The following is a 27853-nucleotide window of genomic DNA, read 5'->3' on the forward strand; positions in this document are numbered from 1 at the left end:
ATGTAAACCTCTTTTAAGATATGTCAATATTCTTTTAACAAAGACATGATGAGATTCAAAAGGAGAAGTCTTAAAGTGACATGCATCATTGACAACAAAATTGGACTCAAGATGAGGTAACAAAATTGGAGTCAAGATGAGCTTTAGTAACATAGTGAGAAGAAATATATTTGTTACAAGGAGTGGATTTAGTAACATAACTTTACCATGTTTAGACGATTTGTACTTAGATATAATAAAAGATATTAAGATAGTAAGTTTGAACATAACTCAATCCTACGTAACTAACTTAGTAAGATGAGATTTGTCCCAATTTATATACTATAATTTGATCTTGTTTTTAATCAATGTGAGATCTTTAATATACAATTCATGTTGAGAACATTGTGTGCACACACTGAAAACATTAAACATGGGAGGTGTGTTCGATAGCAGGTAGCACAGTAGACCAACTCTTAAGTCAGACGAACTCTTATGATTCTTATACCAAATTAATATAAGGGTTAAATATGTTTTTGGTCCCTCAAGTTTCAGCAAAATTTGGAATTAGTCCCTCATCAAAACTTTTGACCAATTTAGTCCTCCATCTTTCAAAATGCATGAATTTAGTCCTTTTAACCAAATTTTGTTAAGTTTATCTGACGTTTCAAGCGCATTTCATGATAGTATTTAAGTTAACATTGAAGCAAAAATGTGTCAAACAGTATAAATAATTTAAATACTATCATGAAATGCGCTTGAAATGTCAGATAAACTTAACAAAATTTGGTTAAAAGGACTAAATTCACGCATTTTGGAAGATGAATGACTAAATTGGTCAAAAGTTTTGATGAGGGACTAAACCCAAATTTCACTCAAACTTGAGGGACCAAAAACATATTTAACCCTTAATATAATTACTTTAAGCCTTATTCAAAACTACAAAACTACAAAATTAGTATAATAAAATAGGATTTCCAACATAAGAGACAAGCTTGGATTTAAGCCTATTAATCTTGGTTATCAAGTTTTTTGTTTATTTAATATCAGCAACATACACACCAATGGGTATATTATAGCAAAGACAAGTGATAATCATAAACATACACATACACACCAACATAGCCCTAGCAAAGACATGACTATAAAAATAATGAAGGATGATATTTGTTGTTAGTAAAGCCAACCTAAAAAATGGTGATCTTGATCTTTCAAACCATGTTTTTAAGTTTGTTTGAGAACATATATTGCTTTATTCAAAATAACAATGTATTAAAATATATTAGTTTGCAAAATATCAAAATATAAATTAATTTTCTTTTTTAAGTATTTACTTTATTATAAAACACTAATGATCAGTAAACAAATTATATTGGATAAAAATAAATTGTCAACACTCATAAAAAACAAAAACAAAAGAATAAATAGAATAAAATGCAAATGTCCGAAAAAAGAGAAGACTTTCTCCACACCTTGACATTAGAAAGAAAGTTTAACATACAAAACATTTCTGGCTTTTTTATTTTATTTTTATTTTTATCTTTTAAATATTTTATGTTTTTGTTTTTCAAACCTGAATAACTTATCTTCAGTTGTGTTTTTCCGCGCTTTAATTTAAACAAGACAACTTTTTATTCAACTTTTATATTGTTTCAATATTTTAATACACTTCTTTGTATTTTGAAATGTCGAAATTATTGTTTGAACATATTCAGACTTAAAGAAAGTGTGCAAATAGAAATGCTCACTTTGGGATTTTTGTTTGCACCTCATGGTTTGTAAAAAATAAATTTAATTTTGCACATTCGTAATTATATTTTTTCTTTTCACTCTATTTTGTATTGATTGTTCCTTCTTCAAATTATATATTCTTATAATTTCTTAGATTGTTGTAACGGAAAATAACTATAGGATTGTATAATTTGTTTTAAATTTTGCAATCTACAAATAACTTTAAAAGACTGAAAATCTATTTTAAAATATACAATTCAAAAGTTTTTTTAAAATATTTCCTAATCTTGTAATCCAAACTAAAATTTTATAATCACTTATTTTTCTATCAGCAATATAAATATCAATATATCCATAATAGACTTAAAAAAATGGCTTATAGATTTATAATTCATTTTTAAATTGTAAAATCTAAAAGTAATTTTTTTTTTTCAAAAATAATGACTTTTGGATTCTTATTTAGAATCGTTTCCAATGATATTTTTCCCGAATATCTACAATGTTCTCAAGCTTTTCGGCAAGACCTTCCTATAACAAGGACAAAGAAGGACTTTAACATGTGTGGGAGTGCAGCGAGAAAGCATGTGGATGTAAAAGGAAAGGGGGGTTCTCCCTCCACCCCCAAAGTTTCTCCTGTACCCCTAAATATGACCATTTTGTCCTCCCAGACAATAGTGGGACCCACACTCCATTCTCCTACCTCACTTTACTCACCCTTTTCACTCACTATTCACTCACCTTCCTAAATCACTCATCACTCACTCACCTAATTCACGCACAAAACACTCACGCTCACATTGTTCTCACTCACTCACGTTCACAGTGCACACAACATTTCACTCACTACTAACACATCAAACTACACTCACACCAAAAACTTCTCACGTATACACACACATGCACAGTACACACTCGTTTTTCTCTCTCGCAGCACACACCACGCATCCATGCAAACACTCTTTTTCTCTTCTCTTGTACACCTATGCATGCATCTCTCATAGCATCACATTTTTATATTTCACGGCAGCCCACACCTCACATTTTTATATATAAAACCACCATTATGGAGATTGGGTTTACTCTTTTCTGAGACCCTTTCTCTCTTTTATGCTTCCTTCATCATCTTCTTCCCGACATTAGTCCCCATTACACAGTCTTACACTTCTGGGGGAAGAAAGGCTCACTTTTCAGATCCAACTTTGAACCTCCTCACATCATGATAGAGCCAACTATTTTTCCTGGTACACCATTTCCACTTCTTACAAGAACTAGAAGAACTTCCAATCCTCCAAAGCCAAAGAAAATGCAGTCATGCATCACTTCCTCTATGAGAGGCCTTATTTTCTCTGCCGCATGGGCCTATCCAACGAGCTCTCCGGCAGCGTCAACCATGCCTGCGGCACCACCCTTGACCGCAGCCGCTACTGTCCAGTCCTTGCCGCCTGGCTCTTCGCCGCCTTCGCCCGAACAGCCTTCAAAGTATTTGCCGCGGCTGTTGATGCTGAGCAAGCATTCGGTGCTGCTGTTGTTGACGTAACTGCTGCAGAAGTTTCTGGCGTTGCTGCTGTTGCTGCTGCACCGGGGTTTGTTGTTGTTGGGTTTGCGGCTGAGGGGATGGTGTGTTCATGATATTTGTAGAAGACATAGGTGATGTGTGCATTGTGTAGTTCACGTTTGTGGTCGATGATGAGAATTAGGAGAAGAAGATGATGTCTTGCCTGGACCAACACCATGGCTCCCATCCTCGCCTTGAATTCTAGCTGGAATGCAGAACCCTGGCAGTGCATCAAACAAAAACCTGCTACCAAAGATGGAAGCCTGTTTAATGGGTTGTGAAGAAAGGAGGGGGATAAGTGGCGGTGAAGGAATTGCACCTACGCAAGGGCTCAACCTCAAAGCCTCATCAATTCCGTTTCACAAAATTGAGAAACGGATCTTAAGATCCGTTTTAGCTTTTTTTCTCGTTTTTTTTTGAAACGAATGTCGCAAATCCGTTTCACAAAAACCAGAAACGGATTTCAACTTCCGTTTCATTGTTTTTTTTTTTGTTTTAATGGGTGTGTGTTTTCTTCTGAAATGTATTATACACACGAGAATTGATTTGATAACCAACGAAAAGTGTGGCATCGAGACACATTGTGATGGAGACGTAATAGAGCCCTCTGTCTTTGATTTGTTGTGAACTTAAAGGGTAGCAGAGAAACACGTGCAACTATGCGCAGGTGAATCGCAATGACAACGACTGTGGTTGCAATGCCCTGTTTTCACGATTTGAAAATCTGAAAAAAGGAAGAGGTACGGCGAAAACATCGACAGTGTTTTCCGGTGGCGACTAGTGCCGCCGCCGATGAGTCTAGCGAACTGGGGTAGGCACGATGGCTGACCCTGGATGCTAGTGTTGGGGTTTCATGAGGTCAAACGAGATAGGAGTGGAGGTGCACGAAACGAATACCAAAATCCGTTTCCCAAATACATGAAACGAAATGCAAAATCCGTGTCAGAATTAACAAAACCGAATTACAAAACGGATCTCAAAATCCGTTTATGGAAGTTGTGAAACGGATTATGTAATCCGTTTCATATAAAAAAACACAATTTTCAAGAAATCCGTTTCTAAAAATCATGAAACGGATTTTGTATTTCGTTTCATATAAAAAACGTAGGAAACGACTTTCGGAATCCGTTTCTAAAAATCATGAAACGAATTATGTAATTCGTTTCGTTAAATTGTGAAACGGATGTCAGCAACCGTTTCTATAATTTTTTTGATTATTTTTGTGAATCAGTTTCGTTAAATTCTGAAACGTATTTCAACATCGTGATTTTTCGCTCATTTTCACTATCCTCTCCACTTTTTTGCCATTGCATTGCATTTCCTCTATATAATTATTACCAATTGCTGACCTTGCACTGTCAAATCCATCGCCGGCGGTGGTCACCGTTCTTCCCTCTCCGACCTCGGCGAGTGGATCCTTTTTGCGGCCCCGACTCTGACCAGCCACATCACCGGATCAACAACTTCGCACCACCGTGATCAGATTCTCGCAGGCGCACAGCCCACCACTATCAGTTCGCCGGTCACCACCATCCTCCGTGCACTTGCCATTCACGAACCTTGCTGGAGAAGAAGAAGGAGGTGCAGAACGCATCTTCACGTAACCATTGTCCCTCCATTTCACATTGTCGCCTCCTACATTTTCTAACCACCATGACACGTTGGAGAAAAGAAGGATTGAGGTGCGAAAGGTGAGAGAGAGGGAGGGTTTGGTAGAGGAGCTGAGGTATCAGAGGGCTTGGTAGCTCCGAGAAACTGAAGTGGTCGAGGCGCTGTTGGAAGTACCTGGTTTCGTAATAGTTAGAAAAAGTATTTTTTGTTACTGTTACGCGAATAGAAGAGACAAGAGGTGGAGAATTACTGCTGCCACACAAGACTAGGTCAAATGGGATTCAATATTGGCGGGGTGCAGGAGGTGGAAGCTGTAGGAGGAGAGATAAATTTTACTCTTTAATCTTTATCTTTTACTGTAAAGGGCAAAGCAGGAATTAAAAAAGTTTTTGGAGGTACTGAAGAACCCTTTGGAGGTGCAGGGAGAAGCTCCCAAAGGAAATCCTCCCACTTTCCCACCTTGAAGCCCAATATCTGAAGCGTTGTGCGATTGGGCCGAGCCCATAAGTAACCGGGGTTCAACCTCCACTTTCAATTCGATTCAAAAATTCAATTTGCGGAGATCTTCTTCAATGGATCGGCGGAAAAGCAGCGGGAAAACGACGGCGTCGCGAGCCTCAACCGTGGAAGCGCCACCTTCAATCTCAGTTTCTGAGGCTTTTATAGTAAACGCGTTGTGCGTTCTCGGCCTGGCCTTCGCATTTTGGGCTGCCAACACTGTCTTCTCCATCGACCTCGTTTCTCATCCTTCTCTCACGCTCTTCCTCATCTCGGTACTTTCAATTCGTTTTTTTATGTTAAATTTTCGTTCATTTTTTTTTTGTTTCTTTCACTTTTTCTCATTCTACGGCGTCGTTTAGATTGCAGAGCTCCCTATCGTGATTCTTCTATACAGTCGATATCGACAAAATCCCCGACAATGCTCGGTAATTCGTGCTCCTTAATTTCTCAGAAACAGAGTAATTCTCCGAGTTCTGGGGATATGCTAAGTTTTTATGTTGTGTTTTCTTGTGATTTCTGTTCTTTGCAGTACCTGAGAGCTGTTGGCAGAGGTGTTCTAGGAGTGCCTGTAGGTGAGTAGACTTGTTCTTTTTTCCCTTTTTTAATGATGCATTTTTCAACTTCAGGCTTAGTATAGTAAGTTGTTAAAGGCGAGGATTAAAGTTTGTCTGGGTAAAACACTGTTTTGGTCCTTGAAAATGAAATTCTATACCACAGTCTCTCAGATTAAGCACACTCAAATGAGACTTGAAAATGTTAAGTAGATCTCCATAATTACTTGTGTTCTTACACATAAGATAATATTTCTATATGAGTCACAACTTTTTTAATAATGGACTAAAGTGATATGGAGATTACACTTTCAGGGACTCAAATGGCGTTTTAGCCTAATTTAATTTTATTAATAAATCTTCTTCATGAAAATTTGTTTTTATTCATTCTAATTTTTTTTTATCTACAGGAGCATTGTTGAATTTTTTAGGAGCTATCGCTTTGGGGGCGCCCGTTAAATTTCAGTATGTGAAAGTAGTTACTTCACAGTACAGTGTTTTTATTTTTCCAACATAACTCTCCACATGGAGTTCGTTGTTGATGAGAAAAAGGATTAATTGTAATTACTATTATTCCTTCACAGCGAGACAAGTTGTGTTTTCTTTAATTTGTTGCCTCTTCTATTATGTAATTAAACATAACTTATCATTTTTTATTTTGAATATCACCACAAATAACCGGAGCATGTTTTGACTTTGCAATTTTACTTGAGACAGGTATCTTCCCAAGACTATAAATTGGGCTCTCATGATGTCGGTATTCACGGTAAGTGACTATTTCATTTATGTTTTCTAGCATACAATTACAGCTTGCTGGAGATTGTTTTGGTGTTTTTGATTGGACTTGTGATAAGCACCCAAACATTTGGGGGAACCAGTCTTTAAAACTAGCCATTAAGGGAGGAAGAACCAAACACTTAAATACTCCACCAAACATATCATACTACTCAATATAGGAATTAGACACTCAATAGTATGGAAGTTCCTATCAATTTGTCTCATATTATTCAGCCCGTTTTTTATTCGTGATACTTTGCATTTTGTCTGGATATTCTTTTATTTTTTTACTGTTTGAAAAAAAGCCACCATCTGTGAAATCTTCAACTTATTAGTTATTTCTATTATAAAATAATTAAAATTGGATGGTTTTCACTTCATATCTGTTTAAGAACTTGTCTCTGCTCATTAGGCGTCAGCTTAATCTTTTACGAGGTAAAGAAAATCCCATCCATTTGCCAGATGCTACTTGTTATTCTTGATCGTGTACAATACATTTAATGCAATTGTAGAAGTTTCCAGATTGTAGCCCTTGTTCTTTTGTTTCTCCTAATCATAAATCATCTCACCTTAGATAAGAATGACAGCTAGCCAGCATATGTTGAAAATAAAAGTCAGTGAGTTTTATCCTCTTAGCTTTCAGATTCTTAGGTAAAGGCCATTGTAAAATTGCCTCAATCTTTTGTGGGTCCGTAGCCATGCCCTCTTTAGATATAATTTGAACATGTATGGTGTTTGGACGAGACAATTCATGTCTTTTGTATATTTGTCTTGTAAGACTTGCTTCTGTTGATTAGATCTTCTATTAGAGCAATATGTCTGTTGATGGCATGGACGTCTAGTTTAAACATAGGTATTTAGCGCTTCTTACTTTTGATGCATTATTGTCACTCCCTTGTCCTTGTTTAACATTCGTCTATTGCGAGCTCGTCTGATCTTGTGGTTTTTACTTTAAGGTTGACTTGCATCTTGTCAACAACTTGTTCTTTGTTCATGATCTAATACCGTCTTTTGCTTTTGTCTAATACTTGTTTTACACTGATTAGCTTTTATTAGACAAACCAAAAGTATCTTGTTTGGTATGATCAAACTTGGGTGGGAATGGCAAAACTATGAGAATAAGACTTGCGTCTTATAATGGCCTGACTTGTATTTTTTCTTAGCAGTTACAACTAATTACAATTTAACCCTTATGTTCCTCCTATAATAGACCTGTAAGGTCATTTCCACTTCATTTTGATACCATTCCCAACACAAACACCATATCAATTATTATGACCCACTAAATTTATATTTTCAAGTTTTTTGAAATTAGTTTTCAAAGGTTACTTATTATTCCTCTTCCTTTTCCGTGAATGAATTGCAAATTTACAACCTTTGTTGAGATAAACATTTTTTAAATTATGGTCCCATGTTTATGTGTACTTTATAAATTCACATTTAATGTTATTCAGACAGTTCCAGCATCATGTGTTCTTGGTTCATCTTGGGCTGAGTGGAGACGTATCTTTGCTCAAACAAAGTAGGTTTCTTCTTGCTAATAATTTCTTATTCATAACATGTTTGCTTGTATGAAGTTTCTTTTTGGGATTTTGATGAATATAGTTAATGTTGTATGTTGAATACTTTTTTTTATAGTGTTGGGTTTGTTTAGTCCTTCAATTATTTACTTTTAATTACATTATTGTTATTCTATAATATTTTTAGGCCTAATGGATCTATAGAGTACTTGATTTGTTTACCGGCTCATGGAGCAGTTATTGGGGCTTGGTTTGGGGCTTGGCCAATGCCACTTGACTGGGAGAGGCCATGGCAGGTAATTGACTTCTTTTTATAGTCCTTTGTCTTTAAATTCATTGACCATTTTGTTAAGCAAATAGGAAGACCAATTCTTACCAAATTCATGTTATTTCACAAGCCTCTATACACAACCTCATCACTTGTTTTTATTATAAGTATTAATATTTTATCCGGTTTGTATTTTATTGGAGAACCCATTTCGACTAAAGCTATGATCCGCGTATAAAATGTTAATGGGTGTCTTGTAAGTCACTTTTGTGAGATTGAGTTAGATTTAAAGTTCATTTCCTAAGATGGTATCAAAGTTAGTCTTAGTACTAGATCTATTGGGCCTATCATGTCACTCATTATCATGTTGTTGAACCATTCCCAAATACCTAGTTCCACACTTGAGATGTCTAGTCCTCAATGTGAGGAGATATATTGGAGATCACATATTAATTAGGGATATGACTAAATTATGGTATATAAGTGGTTGCAAACCTCACTGATTTTGAAAACATTGCTTCAAGGTTTGTTTTGGGAGTGGAAAATTTTTCATTAGCATGAGAGACAACAACAACTGTCAAGCCCGTTGAGAACATTTCTTTTTTGTCATTTTTTTAATACTATTGTGATTTGGCTATTTGCCTATACTACTGTGAGGAAGGTAAATATACTTAAGTCTAGAATGTGGAAATATTGTAATTTAAGATATTGAGTCAAATTCATTTGTTTTTTTGTTTGGTGTTGTTTTTTTGTTTATTTATAGTCCAATAAATAGTATAAAATGCTCAGTGCAGTATCTGATTGTTTGGTTTTCCCTTAATAGTTAGCTTTTGAAGATAGATTCCCAATGTGCTTGGGTGTGAATCAATTGGTGGTGCCAATCTAGTTGTTAGTTTCTTGGAAAGAGATACCCCTCCTAGGGTTCTAACAAGTGAAAGTGTCATTGACTAAAGTGTTGTAGTGTTGAAGTCATTGAGATGCTAACTCATTTGAACGATGCTATGATAGGAATTTGAAGAATACATAAGAATAGAAAATGAATTAGAGAGCTTGATTCCCCTCTTTTAGGTTCTCACATTTGTATTGATATTGATAGTTTAGATACAATGGATGAGAGGAATAAAAAAGGTCATATCTAGAAACTAGGCATAGGTAAAGCACATATCAACTTTTCAATGAACTCTTTTAAGGTGACCTTTTCTAACACTCCCTCCTTAAGCAAGAGCATAGAAATTGTATGTCCCAAGCTTGAAACAAATAAATTCAATCCTAGGTCCTTTCGAGGATTTTGTTAACACATCAACAGGTTGATTATTGGATTTGACTGACTCAGTACACATTTCTTTGGACAACCTCTTTTTCCTAAATAAAATGAGAATTGGTTTCTATGTGTTTAGTCTTCTCATAAGTTCACAAGTGGGAGATGCCAATTACCCTATACTCAGGTTCAACGGTAGATGGTGGAGCCTTTTTGAGGTACCTTGGAATGCGAATGACAACATTCCAATAATCAATACGAGGATTTTGCATAACAAATAAATAACTACATGCAACAAACAACTTGAATCTCTTTCGAAGTACAATGAGCACTAATATTTAGAAACAACATCGCTTCTGCATACCACAACCAATGCCAATTGCAAAAGACAACAAACATAGATGGAGCAGGAATATGAGAGAGGATGAATCTCGAGAGATAAAGGAGAGATATGGCTCTCAAGCAAGGTTGAGACAACATAAATAGGGGTCGAAACATGGGCATGGAGATTCGGAAAGCCTTATTGAGGGAGATGTGAAATTGCTCCATTGAGGGGAAGGTGGCATGTGGCTTGGACATGCCAAGCTGTAACAAACAAAGAAGCTGTGTGTGGCAAATAGTTAGGATGCGACCAAGAGGGTTGGACGTCACGCAACGAGACACCAAATCCGGTGGTCGTCAGAGAAAAGGTGGTCAATGATAGTAGATGACGAATGACAATAAAACACAATGGTAATGTGTTACTTCAATGAGATAAACCAAACTAGGTGTTCATCGTACGAAAACAACAAATGATGAGGATGGACAACCTCAAAACAAGTACAGTGGGATCAATTTGCTCTGATACCAACTTGAGAAGAATACAAAATAATAAAAAATGAATTGGGAGCTTGATTCCCCTCGCTTATCCTATCATATTTATAATGACATTAGTAGTTTAAATACAATGGATGAGAGGAAAGAGAAAAGAAAAAGAAAGGTCATATCTAGAAACTAGGTACAACACAATGCACATTGTAGCTTTTCAATAAAATTTGGGTATTATGGAATGTCTAAGTCCCATGCAAGTAATATGATATGTTTGGCAAAGTATTTAAGTTTTTGGTTTATTCCTATAATAGTTAGCTTTTCAAGGTGAGTCCTTAAGTTCTTATCATCTATTTTTCTCAAGATACCATGATTATTAACCAAACCAAAACCTCTAAGATTGTTATAGTTGTATAAATTGATTGAATACTGGGTTAAATGATTTTCGAATTGTTAGATGTAACAAGCTTAAGTCCATCTCTTTCTATTTTCTTATTCATAAATACATAATCCTATGTACTTTACACACTTTAGAGATTCAACCTATGTCTCTTTCTTTTATTTTCAACACGAATGAAATAGTTATTTAATTTGTTGTTTCATAGCATTAAGTTATATATTTCATCTTAATTTGTAGGAATGGCCAATTTCTGTTAGCTACGGAACCATAGTCGGATACCTGGTGGCATTGGTTGCATCATTGGGGTTTGTTCTTGCGTGTTTTAGGTCACTACATATCAAAAGTGAATAAAATGCAAAGTTTCTGGTTATTGTAATTGGTAAGCAACTTTAATAACATCTAATTTTTATTTGTTTTACTTTGTTGAAATAATAGGCACAAGGTAGAAAAGAAGGAAAGAAAAAGTAAGACTGTTAATAATATATTGATAATGTGATTGATATCATATGGAACATTGATATTTCGTGAATTAACATGCGATGAGTCTCTTATGTTAATACTTATGTATATTTCATCTACACACATATAAAGGAATATCCAATATGTTATGCATAATGTATTACGTCAAATATTAATATTCTTTGTTTGTATTTTGCTACTAGTGATAGAGATGTAAAAGTATAATCTATTGATGACCCAGACCTCGAAAGTTGACATCTTTAGGACGAAATGAGATACATACTATTCCTCCTTGTGCATTTCTTTTTTTGCATCCACATAATCACCATGTGCACCCCTATAAATTTTAAAACTCCAAGGCTGCCCTTGTGGTATTAAATTTGACAGCAGCTGGGGATTGTAGGTTTTGATGTTGTGTTGCGGTTTGTTTAGTGTTTTTACACACTTCATGTTTGTGGTGGTGATGCTTGAAGTGTAGAGTGAATATTGTCACAAGATTTGTGGTGAAGTGAGAATTGTGAAGGAAGGGAAGTTTGGATAGATAAGTTGCTCATTTTGTTTAGAAGTTTTTCTCTAGTTTACAATTTTGAACTTGACTTTCAGATTGTGCAATAACACTATATACAGAAGAATTTTAACTTCTGGATTGTACAATTTGTAATATCTTTCAGAAGTTTAAATGTATTTTTATGAACTTGTGTAGATAGAACTGCAAGATGGTTGTCCCACGCTGACTATATATTTTGTGGTCAACGTACTGCTATCTAGAGGCTAAGTTATGATCATCATCAATGTTAGTTGGTTGCAAGTATTTTTCCAACTATTAGGAGTTGCACATCATTATGTTGATCTTGCATATGATTAACTTATATATTGTATATGGGTTGGATTGTGTTAATTATTGACTTGGGACAAATTTGCGTTGAAAACTAGCAGTGATTTGTGTCATACTTTCTTTTTACTTCACCTTTGTCCGAAGTGAAAAAAATAAGTTGACAAAAATAATCAAACGATGATTGCCACATTAAATAAAAAACCATAACTAAGAAGGATTTGAGTTCTATAACAAGTGTCCTAAAATTAATACATGAAAAACGAAAGTACATAAATATAACATACTAGTTACTCGACATATATAGCCTTCTGTGTAAAACATTTGGTTGTTTACTATAAATTGTTCCCTTTTTTGTCACACCACGGGTTAGATAAAGTGTAGTCTAGATTCCCTTCCATTCTAGAGTTTCTTCATATATATGTTCACAGTCAATCATCCTTTGAAGTACTTGGGGTGACCCTTCTAAATATACTACACACTCAGTCAAATCACATGTTAGTCAATCGATCTTCCTCCGTCGCATGAAATATTTATTTGTGACACATTTATACCACTCCATGTAACTTTCCACACACGCAAATGCATGCGTAGCCTTTATCAAACCCATGACGAGGTGGTCGAGTAAGTGGATCCACCTCTCATCTTTATCGACTATGATGTTGCCTTCAATTGCAGTGGGAGTTCATGGAATGGTCTGATGGTATCCATAATGACAATGTGTACAAGTACCCAATTGGATGTACCTAGAGAACATTAATGTGTACAACTTAATGCCATAACCTTTGATAGCAATCTTCAGCCAAATACTATAGAGGGAACCAATGGAAGAAACAAAGCATATTCTATTATTTTCCTTATTGGAAGTACAATATTTACGTCATAATCTTGAGAAGAATGTGTGTTAATGTGTTGCATTGATGATGAAAACTGAGATCTTTGGCCTTTGTGATTGTCACATCCTCATGCAACATTTACTTCTGCGCAATTTTAATGTTTTACTTGACCATGTGATTACTTTGTTAGTAGAGTTTTGCTCATTCTTGAAAGATTTATGTTATAAAAGATAGAATGTCTTAATCTTGACAACCAACAACATTGTATTGTGGTTACTCTTTTCCATTTAGAATTTTTTTTCCTCCATTATTCTTCATTGTGATGATCCATTTAACTTGTCATCTTGTAGAGGAAGTGAAACTAGGAGTCTCAATCTATTATTGAATGTATTCAATTGAAACGTAAGCACATGTTATGTATAACTCATTTCCTTTAAAGAAAGTACTTGTTAAATTATTTTCTCTTTTATCATAGCATGTTAAGGACATTTGATAAATTATAATATATAGGTTTAATCTTTCGGAATTTTGTATTTTTTTCTAAAATCTCAATTGGGTCATCAGATTTTAAGTTCTCCCAATTGAGTTTTATTCTTGAAAATTTGTTCCAATTTGATCTTTTCCATTAGGACTTCATTAACAACATTAATTGTGTATCATGTGTCAACTCGTATTTTTTTTTTAATTTTTTTTAACTTTTTTCTTAAAAGATCAGTTTTATAACACAATTACAAAATTTAAATGTACAGTTTAAATGTTTTTATATTTGAATTTATAAAGTTGTCTAAAAATTATTAAAATATATTTTAAATAAAGTTCAATGCAAAATTTAAATTTAAATAAACTTAATTTGGTTAAAAGTATCTATTACAATAAAAATATAATTATAATATTTATATATAAGTTAAACTTTGTCTCAATTTGGAAGGGTGAAATTACTTTGGTTTTAAAAGAAATTAGGATTAAATTGAGAAAAAATAACAAATAAAGGGATCAAATTGAGATTTTTCACATAAATAATTAATACTTACGTAAATAATTAACACGTGACAAGACCATAAATTGATGTGGCAATTTAAAAAAAAAACACAAGCGGACACGTGGCAGAAGCTTAATTTGACATGTGGTAGTTGTTGTTTTAAGAAAAAGCAAAGTTAAAAAAAACAAATTTTAAGAAAATAAAAAAATTACAAGTTGATACTTGGCACATTATTAATGTTATCAATGATGTTCTAACAAAAATGACCAAATTGAAACAAATTTTTAAAAATATGACCTAATTGGAATGACTTAAAATTTGAGTATCCAGTTGAAATTTTGAGACAATGATGTTTTGATGAATTAAATCTAGTATATATTATAACTTACTTATATTTTGAAGAAGTTTATTAATTAGTTATTTTTTTATTTACAAAAGAAAAAAATTACACAGGGAAAAAAAATTAGAGTGTCAATATTATTGAAATTTCAACTAATAAGTGCGTTAGTAAAAATTAGGGATGACAATGCGAATGCGAGATGGGTCATGCGATAGCCTGCTTGTAGTAAAAAATGTGCGGACATAAGACGAGTGAGGTGGACTGGTCTGCATAACTCTTTGCATATGTAGTTTGATACATATTTTTTGAAGTGTGGGATTGATAGTTAAATTTTGGCTACAAATTTATTATATAATATTTATTTGTTAAATAAAAATAAAAATATTTAATTACTCAAGAAAAATAGATCAGCTCGACCTGTGAGCTAATACTAATGTAGGGTGACCAATATTTTTAGATTATACTATTATTGCTGGATGAACCAACTTGACCTATATTTTGTGGGTCAAGTACGAGTATCATATTATCGTTCTTAAATAAAGTGTTAATAATTTGAACTTGTAGGAGACCTAAGAGCAAAAGCCCACTACGATGTTGCATTTTAGTCTACCACTGAATTTAGTAGTGTAGCGTGTAACTTCAGAGGAAATTATTAGCTTAAGGAAAGTTAACAATTTTTGAAAAAACAAAAAATTCAAGACACTAAAAGGAGTTATGTTTTATATATGTAAATGACAAGGAAAACATATTCCTCTTTGGTGGGATATCATAATATTTTACACTAAATCAAGTTATATTTAGTAGAAGTTAATATCTCGTTTATATTTTTTAATCGTGTTAACATGATATAATTTTAATTTTATAAGACGAAGCAAGTGGAAAAGATAATATTTTCATGAAATTTGATATATATTATAATATTTCACGAGTGAATTGATTTGACATATACAATGTCATGTATCTAAACTGCATAAAAGAATTTAACATGAATGTTACGGTACTTTTGCACTTTTTAAAATTATTTTACTATAAATATTCTATTAAAAAAAGAATGTGTCGCGATTTATAATACATTTATTTATACCCTTCATCAACTTGTATTATTTCGTTTCAGGAAATTAATGATTTAATCAGTTTTAAAAGAAAGTTTAATTAATAATTTATATATAGTAACATTAAATGCATGAGAGTAACTATTTTACAATAACTACTTGTTTAAACATCCAATTTTATCACCTTAAAACTAATAAAAATATGGAGTTTCATCATAGTTTCAAAACAGATAATTCAGTGTACACAATATATTAATACAGTCTTACAAAAGATATGACTATAAAAATATATCACTTATACACTTAAACTAAACTAATAAACTCTATACTTAAACTGTAAACTGACCACTGCTAAAGCTCCCACTGGAAACCTCCTCATCAACCTAAAACGATAGCTCTTCATCCTCTAGTAGCGCCTTTGACGCTGCAATCACATATCCTCCCACCGAATAGGTGATCATCGCAAAAGGAAAACATACAACACGAGACAGACACACAGAAAGCAAGGGTAAGCTAATCTGATTAAAGGAATCATACAGTTCAATTATAAACAGAAATCATGCAATCTTTCTCATTTTCACCAGAATCACATAGACCACCCCAAACACAATGCAGATATATTACTCTAGACTTGATATCCGGATTATGTAAGCGACATTGGATCTCTGGGTGGCTTGCACCTGTGAAGGTTCCCAAACTCTGCAGAGTTTGGACACAAGGGGTTATCACCCAACCACTCCCAAGGTAAGTTCCCTTCGCGTCTGTGACTGAATCGGGTCCACAGACTAGGACCTCCTGCTACTCCTCACGACATAATCCATTACACTCTACATGAGCCTTAATGGTTATTGGAGCGTCAAGATACCAACCCATACGGAGTCCTTACGTCCTTACACACACTAACATATTCTTTTGAATTTCCCTTGAAATTCTAATTCAACCACTTCTTCTCATATTCTAACTTCATACAATTTCACCACACATATTACTAGTCATAACAATTCATGCATATCATAACTAAGTTCACATTTTAACATTTAAACATAGCTTCATCCATTAGAAACACATAAATAACACTCAGCTGCAGAGGTTCTCGCCCAAGCTGAAAGGTCCCGCCCAGGCAAAAGGGCTCTCTCACTTAGGCGAGTCATTCTCGCCTGAGCGAGGCTCAAAACAGAGAACAACCCAAACTCTGGGCGAATTTTCGCTCAGGCTAAGCTGTCTCGCTTAGACGAGAGTGACTCTCGCTCAAGCAAGACTGGCTCGCTTAGGCGAGATCTCGCGTAGAGACAGGGGATGAGTTTCTGGTGTTTTCGCTCAGGCGAGAGCTGCTCGCTTAGGCGAAAATACCAGATTTCCAATCTGTTCTCACATGCAACAGTCCATGAATCTAGCACAATCCAATCATACACTCAATTACACAGTTTAAACACTCATACAACACTCAATCATGCAATTCAAAGTCATCAGAATGATTTCTATACGAAATTTAAGCAAAACAGTTAGCTTCCCTTACTTGTTATCCTGTTTAGACAGCTTTATAAACGTCAACGCCTTAAAAACGTCAACACCTCTAACTCCACAGGATGCTCTATCTACACATAGAAACATCACAAGAATGATCAGGACATACCGTTATGATCACCGATCAGCAGAGACTCATACTGATGATTAAAACGTCGCATGCAAGCGGAAGAGGGCTCGCATGCAACAGAAAACAGAAAAAAACTAAAAAAGAGAGCGAAAACTCAACTTACACGAACAGAGAAACTGATCAGTCCAATTTGAAGAGCTCGCTGAGAGGATCAATCCTATGGTCTCGATTCTTCAATCAGACGACCAGAGAGGCAGAACCTCTAGAGAGAAGTCAGAGAACTCTAGAAAAGTGGTTTCTAGAGAGATGGTGTGTTGTGTTTTAAAATAATGAAACTCGTTTATAACAATTCTATTTATACTAAAACCTTTTAATATTAAAATAATCGAGTCTCACTATTTTTAAACCACTGTCACTTTTAAAACGTCATTTTCTAGGGTCTTACACTTGTTATATTATACAATTACACCATAAATTTCTTTAACATGATACATTTATTTATCATTTTTTAAATTAATAATAAATAAAATAAATAATTTAATTATTGATTAAAAAATTATTTAAAAATATTTAATAAATATTTTTCATAAATTGTTAAAATTTTGGTAAAAACATTTTGTTCAATAATTTTTGAAACCTTTGATAAATAGTAAATAATAATAAATATGATATATTTGGTAAAGATTGTTAATTATCAACATATAATAAATTATTATATAACTTATGATCTATATCTATATTTATGTATAAAGGGATTTTTCTTTCTGGTGTTCATTCTTTTTTTTTCTCCTCTTTTACACGATATCGTTTTATTTAAATTTATCTGATTTTTAAAATTTAATCACTCTATTAAATTTAACTATTTTTTATAATTAAATAATGAAAATTATTTATATTTCTTTTTAATTATAATTTATTATTTTTTTGTTATCATAAAAAAAAAAGTGAAACATACGTATGTATTTTTACCGGTTATTAATAAAAAAATTGGTTTCACTAAGGGTTAGATAACCGTTTTTTTTAGACATTTTTGCTGTCTATTTTACCCTTTTCAATATAAATTACCTTATTAATCATTTTATCATTTAAATTTTACAAGTATTTTTTATAATTATTTTTTAAGAATATACTTTTTTATAATTTTAATGACATTTTTTATTTTAGTAATAATTAGAAGAATTGACTTTTATTTATTATCATAAGATTAAAGTCAACACACATAAAGTTATTATAGTTTGAGTAACTGTTTTTCTTTCCTAACGTTAACAATACTTTTGTTTTGTTTTTTTAAAATATGTGGATCTGATTATTATTTTTCGCTAAATATTTTATTTGTAATAGTTTTTAAATGTCAAAATTTCAAATATCAATTTTTATTGCTTAGTTAATAATCTTCTCTTTTATATATTGTTTTCTCTTGTTGGTGTATGGCCTGGCCCAATAAAGAACAAATGGGCGGGATCACCCATCGCGCTCTGGCCCAGTTGCCGGAGTACTTTTTCAACACAATACAGAAGGTCCAATAAGTGTAATGGCCGGGTATATCCTAGTCCTTTTGGTTGTGTATATCCCGACCCAATGATGTGACAGACGAAAAATAGGATTATAGCGTAGAGGTACAAAGAAGCAGCGTGCAAACCAAAAAGGAAGGAGTTGATGTTTGGAGGAGTACAGACCAACAAATCTCAACCAAGAAGGACAGAGTTGATATTTGGAGGGATACAGACGAACGAATCTTAGCCAAAAAGGAAAGAGTTGATATTTGGAGAAGTATAGACAAACGAATCTCAGCCAAGAAGGAAAGAGTTGATATTGGGAGAAGTACAAACGAACGAATCTCGGCCAAAAAGGAAAGAGTTGATATTTGGAGAATTACATACGAACAAATCCCAAACCTAAAAGGAAAAAGTTGATCTTTGACAAAGTGGCAACATGCAATCTCGATCAATAAGGGAAGAACCGACGCGTATAAACTTAGTCAGAAAGGAAAGAGTGAATCCTCGAATACAAACGACCCGTAAATATCAATAACAGGTACCTCCACCCTCAAAGTTCATACAGCAAGCAGAGCTAAGAGGAGTCCAGAGAAAAACAGAAGGAGATTCGACACAGAGAAATCTTGAGATCGTCTGATTCCATACTAAAATAATATTGATCAGGTATAATTAACTAAAATAGTACCGATTAGGTACATCTCTGATATCTAACTTTTAATTATGGAATGTAATTTCTCTACAAATTATAAGTTAAAAAATAGCGACTTGGTTGGTGTAATTAGTGCGTCCTGTGTTCATTTTTCATCTTTCTTTTCATAAATATTTTCTTATACGTGAATTAGTTTAGTTGACAACTAGTTTAAATTTTTTTTCTTTTTAATGTCATGGAGTGTTTTCCTATCACAAATTGTTGTCAAAATTTTGTGTAGGAAAGATTAATAAGCAAATTCAATTTATTTTATATGCTCATAATGTTTGTAATATAAAGATATTGGATTTTATCCATTATGGCTTTGCAAAAAGAAACGATCTTTTTTTAGCATGCAATAGTATCAGATAAATTTTTGTCCGTTCAATCAATCACTGTAAACAAAAGGAAGAAAACATAATAATAAAGGCTTAGATGACAGAAGAATAACGTATCAGACTATATGAATAAAAAATCTTAAAACTAAAACGATAGGTGTAAAACACATCAGACAAAAAGTTAAAAAATTTGAAAAAATGAAAAAAATATTATTTAAATATATATATATATATATATATATATATATATTAATTTATTATAATTATACTAAAATATATACTCATTTTATTATATTAATAACAACAATAATAATACATATATAATTTTAAATATACTAATTTAAATCCATCAAAATTCTAGAGAAGATATTGGCAGAGAAACAATTTGATATACCTTGATGCATCTTTGGTAGATGCTTCTTTCCAATTTTGTCGTTATTATTATAGATATAAAATAGGAATATTTTGAAAATTACAATTGATAATAATTTTTTTTATAATTATTAAATGATTTTGGAATATAAAAAGATGAAGAAATGAAAAAAAAAATGAAAAGTCATTAAGAGATATCACCTCATTTTATAAAATTATTAAAATTTAATTATTAAAAATCATTTTTTTATAATATGTAATTTTCATATTTTACTTTGTCTGTCAAAGGAAAATGCATGTGTTTATGATTAAGTAAGAAAAAATGCAAAAGTCGTCACAAATTCCATGTGTTGAAAATTTAATTACATAATAAAATTAAAAATGAACATTTTTAATCGTAATTTACTATATAGATTATTTTTAACTCTTAATATTTATGCATCCATGTTCTTTCATGAATTTACAGTAGGAATATTTATTTTAGTTTTTACAATATTATTATTATTATAAATTTCTTTTAATTTCTATAATAAGTTTAAATTTTGGGGTAAGAGCAACGGTTATTTCGGATCTATTTCCCACCACTCCTCACTTATTTCCACCTTTCATCTCATTTCATCTCATCACACAAAACCACTTTTCCGGTGAAATTCTCTTCCAAACGCAAATGTAAGAAGAAAGAAGAAGAATAATCGAGGAGTGGAAGATCCTTGGAAATGGTGCGTTGTTGAATGGGCAATGTTACAGGACCGGTGGCGGCGAGATTGGCGTTTTTCCCGCCGGAGCCAGCGACGTACGAGATTTCGCGGGAGCGGGACGGGAAGGTGGTGATTTCTGGCGTGAGCGGGGACAAGAACTTGGAGGCTCACGTGCTGGACACGAAGGGTGGAAACAAGATCGTTGCGACGTTCTGGAAGCATCCTTTTGCCAGGTTCACCTTGCTCTATTCCCATGGCAATGCCGCTGATTTAGGTCAGATGCATGACCTCTTCCTCGAACTCAGGGCACACCTCCGCGTCAATATCATGAGGTTTTTTTTTTTTTTTTCTCTCTTTACATTTCTCTTCTTACTCAAACCATGATTGCTCCTATGTTAGTTTATTTATTTTAGGCTTTTACTTCCTCCACAATTTCAACAACTATGAATGAATGTTTGTTGAAAGAAGAGATAATAAAATATTATGTAGAGAAATAAGATTCGGGTGGAGGACATTTATATAAATAATATAAAATTTTAATAACATTAATATCAGGTATATCATCTAATTATTAAATATTAATAATAGTCAGATTAGTTAAAAGTAAATTACCATTAGCTATGTTGTTGATGCTAACTTAATAAATGTAAATATTAAAATTGAGTAAGATGTTATGTTACTAACTTTAATAAGTATTAAAAATAAATTACATTATTAATGTTGGTTAACTCGACACAGAAATTAATATATGTTTAGAATAGGTGTGAGTGTTAAGATCTTAACCAAATTGGTCATAAAATTGACTTTAACTCAATTTTTGGTGAGAAAATGTCTAGGTCACTGAAGGAAAGATCAAACAAATTCCTCTTTCTCAGTTGTAGGCTATATCACAATTCTTACCTGGATATTAATTTATAAAAGAGTTTTTCCATCACAATTAAAATTATGAAATCATTATTTGGATGATCAAGCCAAACAAGAATTAATAATAGGCTTAAAAAGGATAATATAAATGACATGTGTGAGGTTGTTACATCAACTTCTAGCAACATGGTGTTCAATCGCTCATGACATCACACTGACAACACAGACTGGAAAAGAATGACTAAGGATCAAGAGCTTGGAATACACAAATATTCTTATGTGTGTCTTTTAGTGGCCTAGATTGATTCACAAGATTCTTTAACCCTAAATTTATAATAGCTGGAGTGGATTTTTTCTTCGCAACCGGTTCTCATACTCTCTCCTTAGGTCAAGTAACAACATCAGTTGTAACAAATAAAAACAACCAAAATGTAAAATTATAATATAAAATAATGAAAATTGAATTTGACCAAAAAACTTGTGATAGAGGCCGGTTTCTTGTGATAGAGGCCGGTTTCTTGATTTAGCAATATATTTCTAACATATTATTGGTTGGGACTAATTTGTGGTTCTTGGATTCATTTTTAGTTTTGATGCTCTTGGAGAAGATTGGAATGACCCAAACTCTGATACCATTTGATGGAAACTTAATCAATACTAACAAAATATTACCAAGGATCGTCCAAAACAAGCTACAAATATAAATATATAAAAAATAAATTATGTCTCTAAGACTTGATTCTTGGATGTAGTTACAAATATAAGATTTCTTGGGTGTATTGGAATGCTCTTTATGAAGTTATTGGAGAAACTTTAAAAGAAGTTGGCAAAAGCTATAATCCCTAAGTTGATAACTCCAATCACTGACAATGTAACTATTGATCATCCACCCCTTTTTCTACAAAATTCTCTTTTTCTAATATAACTGCACTATCTACTCGACCTCATTAATAAGTTCACGAACGGCAAAAAGAACAACCCTCAAACTCTTCTCTGACTTATGATTTGGACCAAACGATTTGTCACACCAATAATAGAGATTCATGTCACTTCTCTTGATGTATTCAAGAAATGGAATATCCTTGGTTTCTGTAATCCCTGATATTGTTTGACCCGAACTAGGCTTGCTCACTGACGATCTTAAGAACGATTCCCCACTCCATTGCCATATTTGTCTAAATTCATTGAACAAGTTAAGCTCTTTGTGCTTCCTTCAAATTTCATTCAAGACATAATTCCCTTCCACCTTAATAACGGAAACCTAAATAAGGTTCTTGATACAAAGGTACATTGATATATTGCTCATCCTTCATAGCAACCGCCACATCTTGTACAATTTTCAAGGCCCAAATCAGGTCTTTTAGGTTATGTGGACGAACCTGATTTCGAATATTCTGGCGTAACCCTTTGAGGAAATACCCAATAAATTCATCTTCCAATGTCTCATTTGCTAGTGAGACCAAGATTTCAAATTTTTCGATGAAATCTTCGCTCAAATGCCATGCTTCACTTTTTCTTCCAAATCTCCTTTGTAGTGTTGTTGCAAGATGCTCCCAAGATTGGTTCTTGGATTCTTATCACAAAATTTGAACTAATTTGATGCAATCCTTAAGAGATGAAAGGATCTTGATCAATTCAAAAGGTGAGAAAAGAAACTCCATGAAAGAACATTGAGAGGTAGAGAAAACATGGGTTCCGTGGTGATTTATTTTCACAACAATGGAAAAGCAAGATAGAAACAAGCACAAATTGCAAAAGGAAGAGACACATGGTAGTTCCTAAAATTAGAGAAAAAATTATTATTACACTTCCAAGAAGTAAATGTGGCACATGAAAAAGGTAAAAGTGATCTGAAGTGCAATCACATCTTGTAAATCCTTTTCACTGGATTATTCAAGTTACACTTCTCTTCTCTCTAATCTAAAATAAATTGTGTTTCTTTTCCTTTTAAGCTTGTTTTTAATAGGCTTCTTTGTGCTAACAAACTATTAACTATAATAACTACCTTTCAACTGTAATTTTACTTTTTCATTTTAAACTCCTTTCATGATAAATCTGCCATCCTGCCTTATCATTTTATTGTTGTGCTTGCTCCTTCCTAAAAGGATAGGAGGCTCGGTTTTGAATCTTATTAAATGCAAAGTTAATTCCTCTCTAATAAAGGTTGTGTCTGTTTCCAAACCAGTTGTTTGTGTCTTGAGTTATATATTTTTGTTCATCCTAATAGTTCATAAATGTTATTGAACATACTTGTTTGAAGTAAAAGAAGTAATATTCCTTTCGGCATATAATTTTGAAACTTTATGCTACAATGCAGCTATGACTATTCAGGATATGGAGCCTCTACAGGTAAGGTAAGTATCACCCCTGATTCCTTTGCCCCAACTTTTACTTCTCTTTTTCTTACTTTATTGGGTTATTTCCAAACAAAATTTACAAGGGAGAATTGATCTTAGATGTCTAGATTGTCCTTAGGTTTGGGATTGTGCATATCATGAAATAGGAAATAAAGAAGCAAGATCAATAGATTAGATAATCCATTCCATTTGAATTCTACATTTTCTCCCAACATTCTTTCCACCAATCTAACTGAATCTGTTATGTGTGATTATCTCTCAAACTTTGATAGCCATCAGAGTTCAACACATATTATGACATAGAGGCCGTGTATGATTGTTTGAAGAGAGAGTATGGAGTTGAACCACAAGAGTTGATTTTGTATGGCCAATCAGTTGGTAGTGGGCCCACAATACACTTGGCTACTAAGTTACGGAATTTGAGAGGTGTTGTTATTCACAGTGGAATCCTTTCAGGGATAAGAGTCTTGTATCCTGTCAAGGTCACATTTTGGTTTGACATATTCAAAGTAAGTTTTTTTCTGAGTGATCTTCCTAATTTTTAATCAGTACCTATATTGAAATTTATCAGAGTTTTGTATTGACATGCTTCTCTTTACGAATTTCAGAATATAGACAAAATAAGGCATGTTGACTGTCCAGTCTTAGTTATTCATGTAAGGTTATCTTTCTATCTATTTTCCTTATTATAGTTTCTGCATCATGTCTCTTGCAGTGTTCAAAAGAGCTCATTGGTTTCTTTCTTCAGGTTTCCCTCCTTAATAGATTATTGTTTCTTTTACTTTTTGAGTACATGATAAAGTTGTTCTATATAGAATTTCATATTTGCTTGCTATATTTATCGACTAGGTAAATATGAAAACTTGGTTGAACCCGACAAGGAATTATTTTCCTGGTACTGTAGTTTATTTGACTAAAATATTTTGCCATTATACTTCTCACCAGTGTGCAGAAAGTCTTCAGATCTTGTTTCAATAATTTCAGTGAATCAGTTCATATTTTTAACAACAATTGTTTTGCTGAATACCTCTACAAAGTGCAAACAATAGATTTTAGTTCTGAAATTGAAACTAAAATGGCTAGCAAAGGATACTATCATATCTTAAGCTCTGTTTTCAGGGGGTATCAGTCAAATTTTCCATTCTAACCTGAACTTAAAAAAGCAATCTATGATTCAAATAAAAATTTGAAACATATGCAGAATGTTGAATATGAAATGTTACATTCGAAACAGTTCTCGAATTATGCTTTTATTTGTCACTCACTTGTGTTCTGCTGCTATTGGAAGAGGATGGATCCATACAACACCGTGCTATTATTTCTTAATCTTGAAGCCTATGCATAATATAATCTATGGATATATTTTAAAAAATACCAACGCATTTTTTCTTTCCTTAGGTTGTTGTGAAACATTGCCACGACATAAGACCCTGTTGTACATAAGTTCTTACTAGATAAGACCACAGAGCATAGTATGATTATGTGTGACTATTGATGATTTGACCTTATCTTTGATTAAATAATGCAGTTTCCGTGTAAATAGTAGTTTTATTTGTCTGGTTGTATTTTATGGGCAGGGAACTAATGATGAAATCGTTGACTGGTCCCATGGAAAACGATTGTGGGAACTTTCGAAGGAAAAATATGACCCTTTGTGGGTGAAGGGTGGGGGTCATTGCAACCTCGAGGCTTTTCCTGAGTACATCAAGCACTTGCGCAAGTTTCTAAATGCGATGGAGAAAATCTCAATCACAGGAGAGACAAACAAACCACTCACCCAAAATCCTCCTAATACTGAAACCAAACATAATTCTGAATCCAAACAAAACAAATGTTTAAGATTTGGTCTAATGAGATAGCTGGATCTGTTTCAGCTTTTAAAAGTAGGAAAGCAGAACCATGGCTTCATGGCAAATTCTTCATACACCTTCACATTTTCCTCCTCCATGTAAAAATTCTAATTTTGCCCCTTTTAAATTATGTGATTCTGAAATTAAAAAAAAAAATGATTTTGAAACTGTACAATTCGAAAAGTTTTCAAATTAGAAGTCATTGTTTTTTAAGATTTTTAGACGAAGTTAAAAAACTTGTACCTGTGTGAATTGCACCACGTGGAATCTATTTTCTCTATATATAAAAAAAAAACGTTTGGATTGTAAAATCTGAAATGTAGAAACAAAAAATGACTTCTAAAAGTAAAGAAGTTTAAGAAAAAAAATAATTTTTAGATTGCACAATTTGAAAATCGTAACTTTTGGGTTGTACAATCTAAAAATCAATTTTGGCATAATTTGAAAGTCATTTTTAATTTTTGGTACAATCTGTTAGTTATTTTTGACTTCTAAATTACACAATCCAAAAAATCTATTTTTAATTTATGTTTATAATTTAAAACCTTTTTTGTAAAAAAAACAAAGTGAGTTTCAAGTGAAAGTACAGTTCAAAAGTCATTCTTGATTTTTGGATTCTAAAATCTGAGAGTTGTTTTTTACTTCTAGGTTATATAATCCAAACAGAATAAAACAAGAATTTGAATAAAAACAGGACCGTTTATATTCATACGTAGCAAGATGAAAAATATGGAGGTGCGCGAAGAATTTGCCTGGTTTGGTTGAAGGTTGAGACCCAAGATTTGGATACTTGAGTGGAGAAAGTAACAAGTGGTGGTTAATTATAGTGTAGATATATCTAGCAAAGTTGAGTTTATGAATACTATTGAGAGTGGATAAACATGTGTTTTTGTATTCTCAGCATGCAATTATTATAACGATATACTCATTGCACTCGAATATCTCACTCCTAATCACATTTTAAATATTAATAAACTTTAGCTTGTAGTCATTAAAGTTTATTTAAAAACAAAAAATCTTTCTATTTAAAAACAATTATTTATATATAACATACTAATCAGTATAGAATTATTTTTATACCGTACAAAACAAGCTACTAAGGTTTTTGCCACAAGTAAAGGGACAACACTCATTTTGATGTGAAATCATTAACGAGTTCAAAATAAACAACTGAATTTAAAGTTATACATTATTCCACTTGACTTCCAAAAGTAACAAATTTAGTTTTGTTCTAAGAAAAATATTAAATGGTAATGCCGTGAGATCACTAGCGGTCATAGGGATGGTAATTAGGGCTTGATCCGCGGGCCCGACCCGCAGAAAAAACACGGGTGAGCCAAGGTAGTGAGTCTGCAGGTCCGTACGGGCTCGGCCCGCATAGGTCCGCGCGGGTTCGGCCCGCATAGGCCCGCGGTCCGCGCGGGTTAGTCTGTGGTCCGCGTGGGCCGGTCCGCAAGCCCGCATAAAATTAAAAAGAAAAAAACTTGTACTTGTGTATATTAATTACTTCTTTTATGGAATCTTGCATTAACGTTTCAAATTCTTGTATAACTGGAAAAGACAAGTATTATGTAATTTTTAATGTGCTAATATTTAAAGAATACATTGTGTATGTCATAGAATATGATGAAAATGTTGAATTATCGATTTATCATCTAATTCTCCAAAGTCTTTACTTAATTTTGTGAACTTCTTAAAGTTTTCCAATTTTTAAACATTGAAAGTTTTATCATAAAAATTAAAAAAAATTAAAAAGAATTAAAAAATTTAAGAAAAAAAAAGAAAAAGCGGACCAGCCCGTGGGCCTGCGAGTCAAGAAGTATGCGGGACGGGCCAGTCCGCGTTGTGCGGGCCTTATGTGGGGCGGACCGGCCCGCATTGCCACCCTTAAATGGTCATAATATACATACATACATACATACATACATACATACATACATATATATATATATATATATATATATATATATATATATATATATATATATATATATATATATATATATATATATATATATATATATATATATATATATACTTATTAGTAACTCTGCCTTTTAGCTTTTTTATAGAAAAAAATTAGAGTCAGAAAGAATAAAACTAAAATAATAATAGTGATAAATGTAGTAGTAATAAATAA

General features: G+C 32.9%; 2 protein-coding genes across 5 annotated transcripts; both read left to right on the forward strand.

Moving 5' to 3' along the window:
* The first annotated feature begins 5399 nt into the window (after positions 1-5399).
* On the forward strand, positions 5400-13378 carry LOC114162252 (uncharacterized protein C1450.15). 4 transcript variants are annotated; one of them, XM_028046082.1, is made up of 9 exons: positions 5400-5649; positions 5737-5802; positions 5907-5949; positions 6339-6393; positions 6646-6694; positions 8160-8227; positions 8413-8521; positions 11196-11337; positions 12928-13378. In XM_028046082.1, exons 1-8 carry the CDS (start codon positions 5449-5451, stop codon positions 11307-11309), a joined length of 705 nt encoding a protein of 234 aa, XP_027901883.1. In that variant the 5' UTR covers positions 5400-5448; the 3' UTR covers positions 11310-11337; positions 12928-13378. The 4 variants fall into 4 exon arrangements, with proteins under 4 accessions (XP_027901883.1, XP_027901881.1, XP_027901882.1 ...); XM_028046080.1 differs by lacking the exon at positions 12928-13378 and adding an exon at positions 12121-12921; XM_028046081.1 differs by lacking the exon at positions 12928-13378 and adding an exon at positions 11821-12119.
* A 7138-nt stretch (positions 13379-20516) lies between these two features.
* Positions 20517-26621, forward strand: LOC114162877 (alpha/beta hydrolase domain-containing protein 17B-like). The gene is made up of 5 exons (XM_028046865.1): positions 20517-20974; positions 23824-23860; positions 24136-24372; positions 24472-24519; positions 25441-26621. The coding sequence occupies exons 1-5, from the start codon at positions 20676-20678 to the stop codon at positions 25720-25722; spliced, it is 903 nt and encodes a 300-aa protein (XP_027902666.1). The 5' UTR covers positions 20517-20675; the 3' UTR covers positions 25723-26621.
* Positions 26622-27853: the final 1232 nt, after the last annotated feature.

This window comes from Vigna unguiculata, chromosome 9 (assembly GCF_004118075.2).
Source record: "Vigna unguiculata cultivar IT97K-499-35 chromosome 9, ASM411807v1, whole genome shotgun sequence".
NCBI classification, from domain to species: domain Eukaryota; kingdom Viridiplantae; phylum Streptophyta; class Magnoliopsida; order Fabales; family Fabaceae; genus Vigna; species Vigna unguiculata.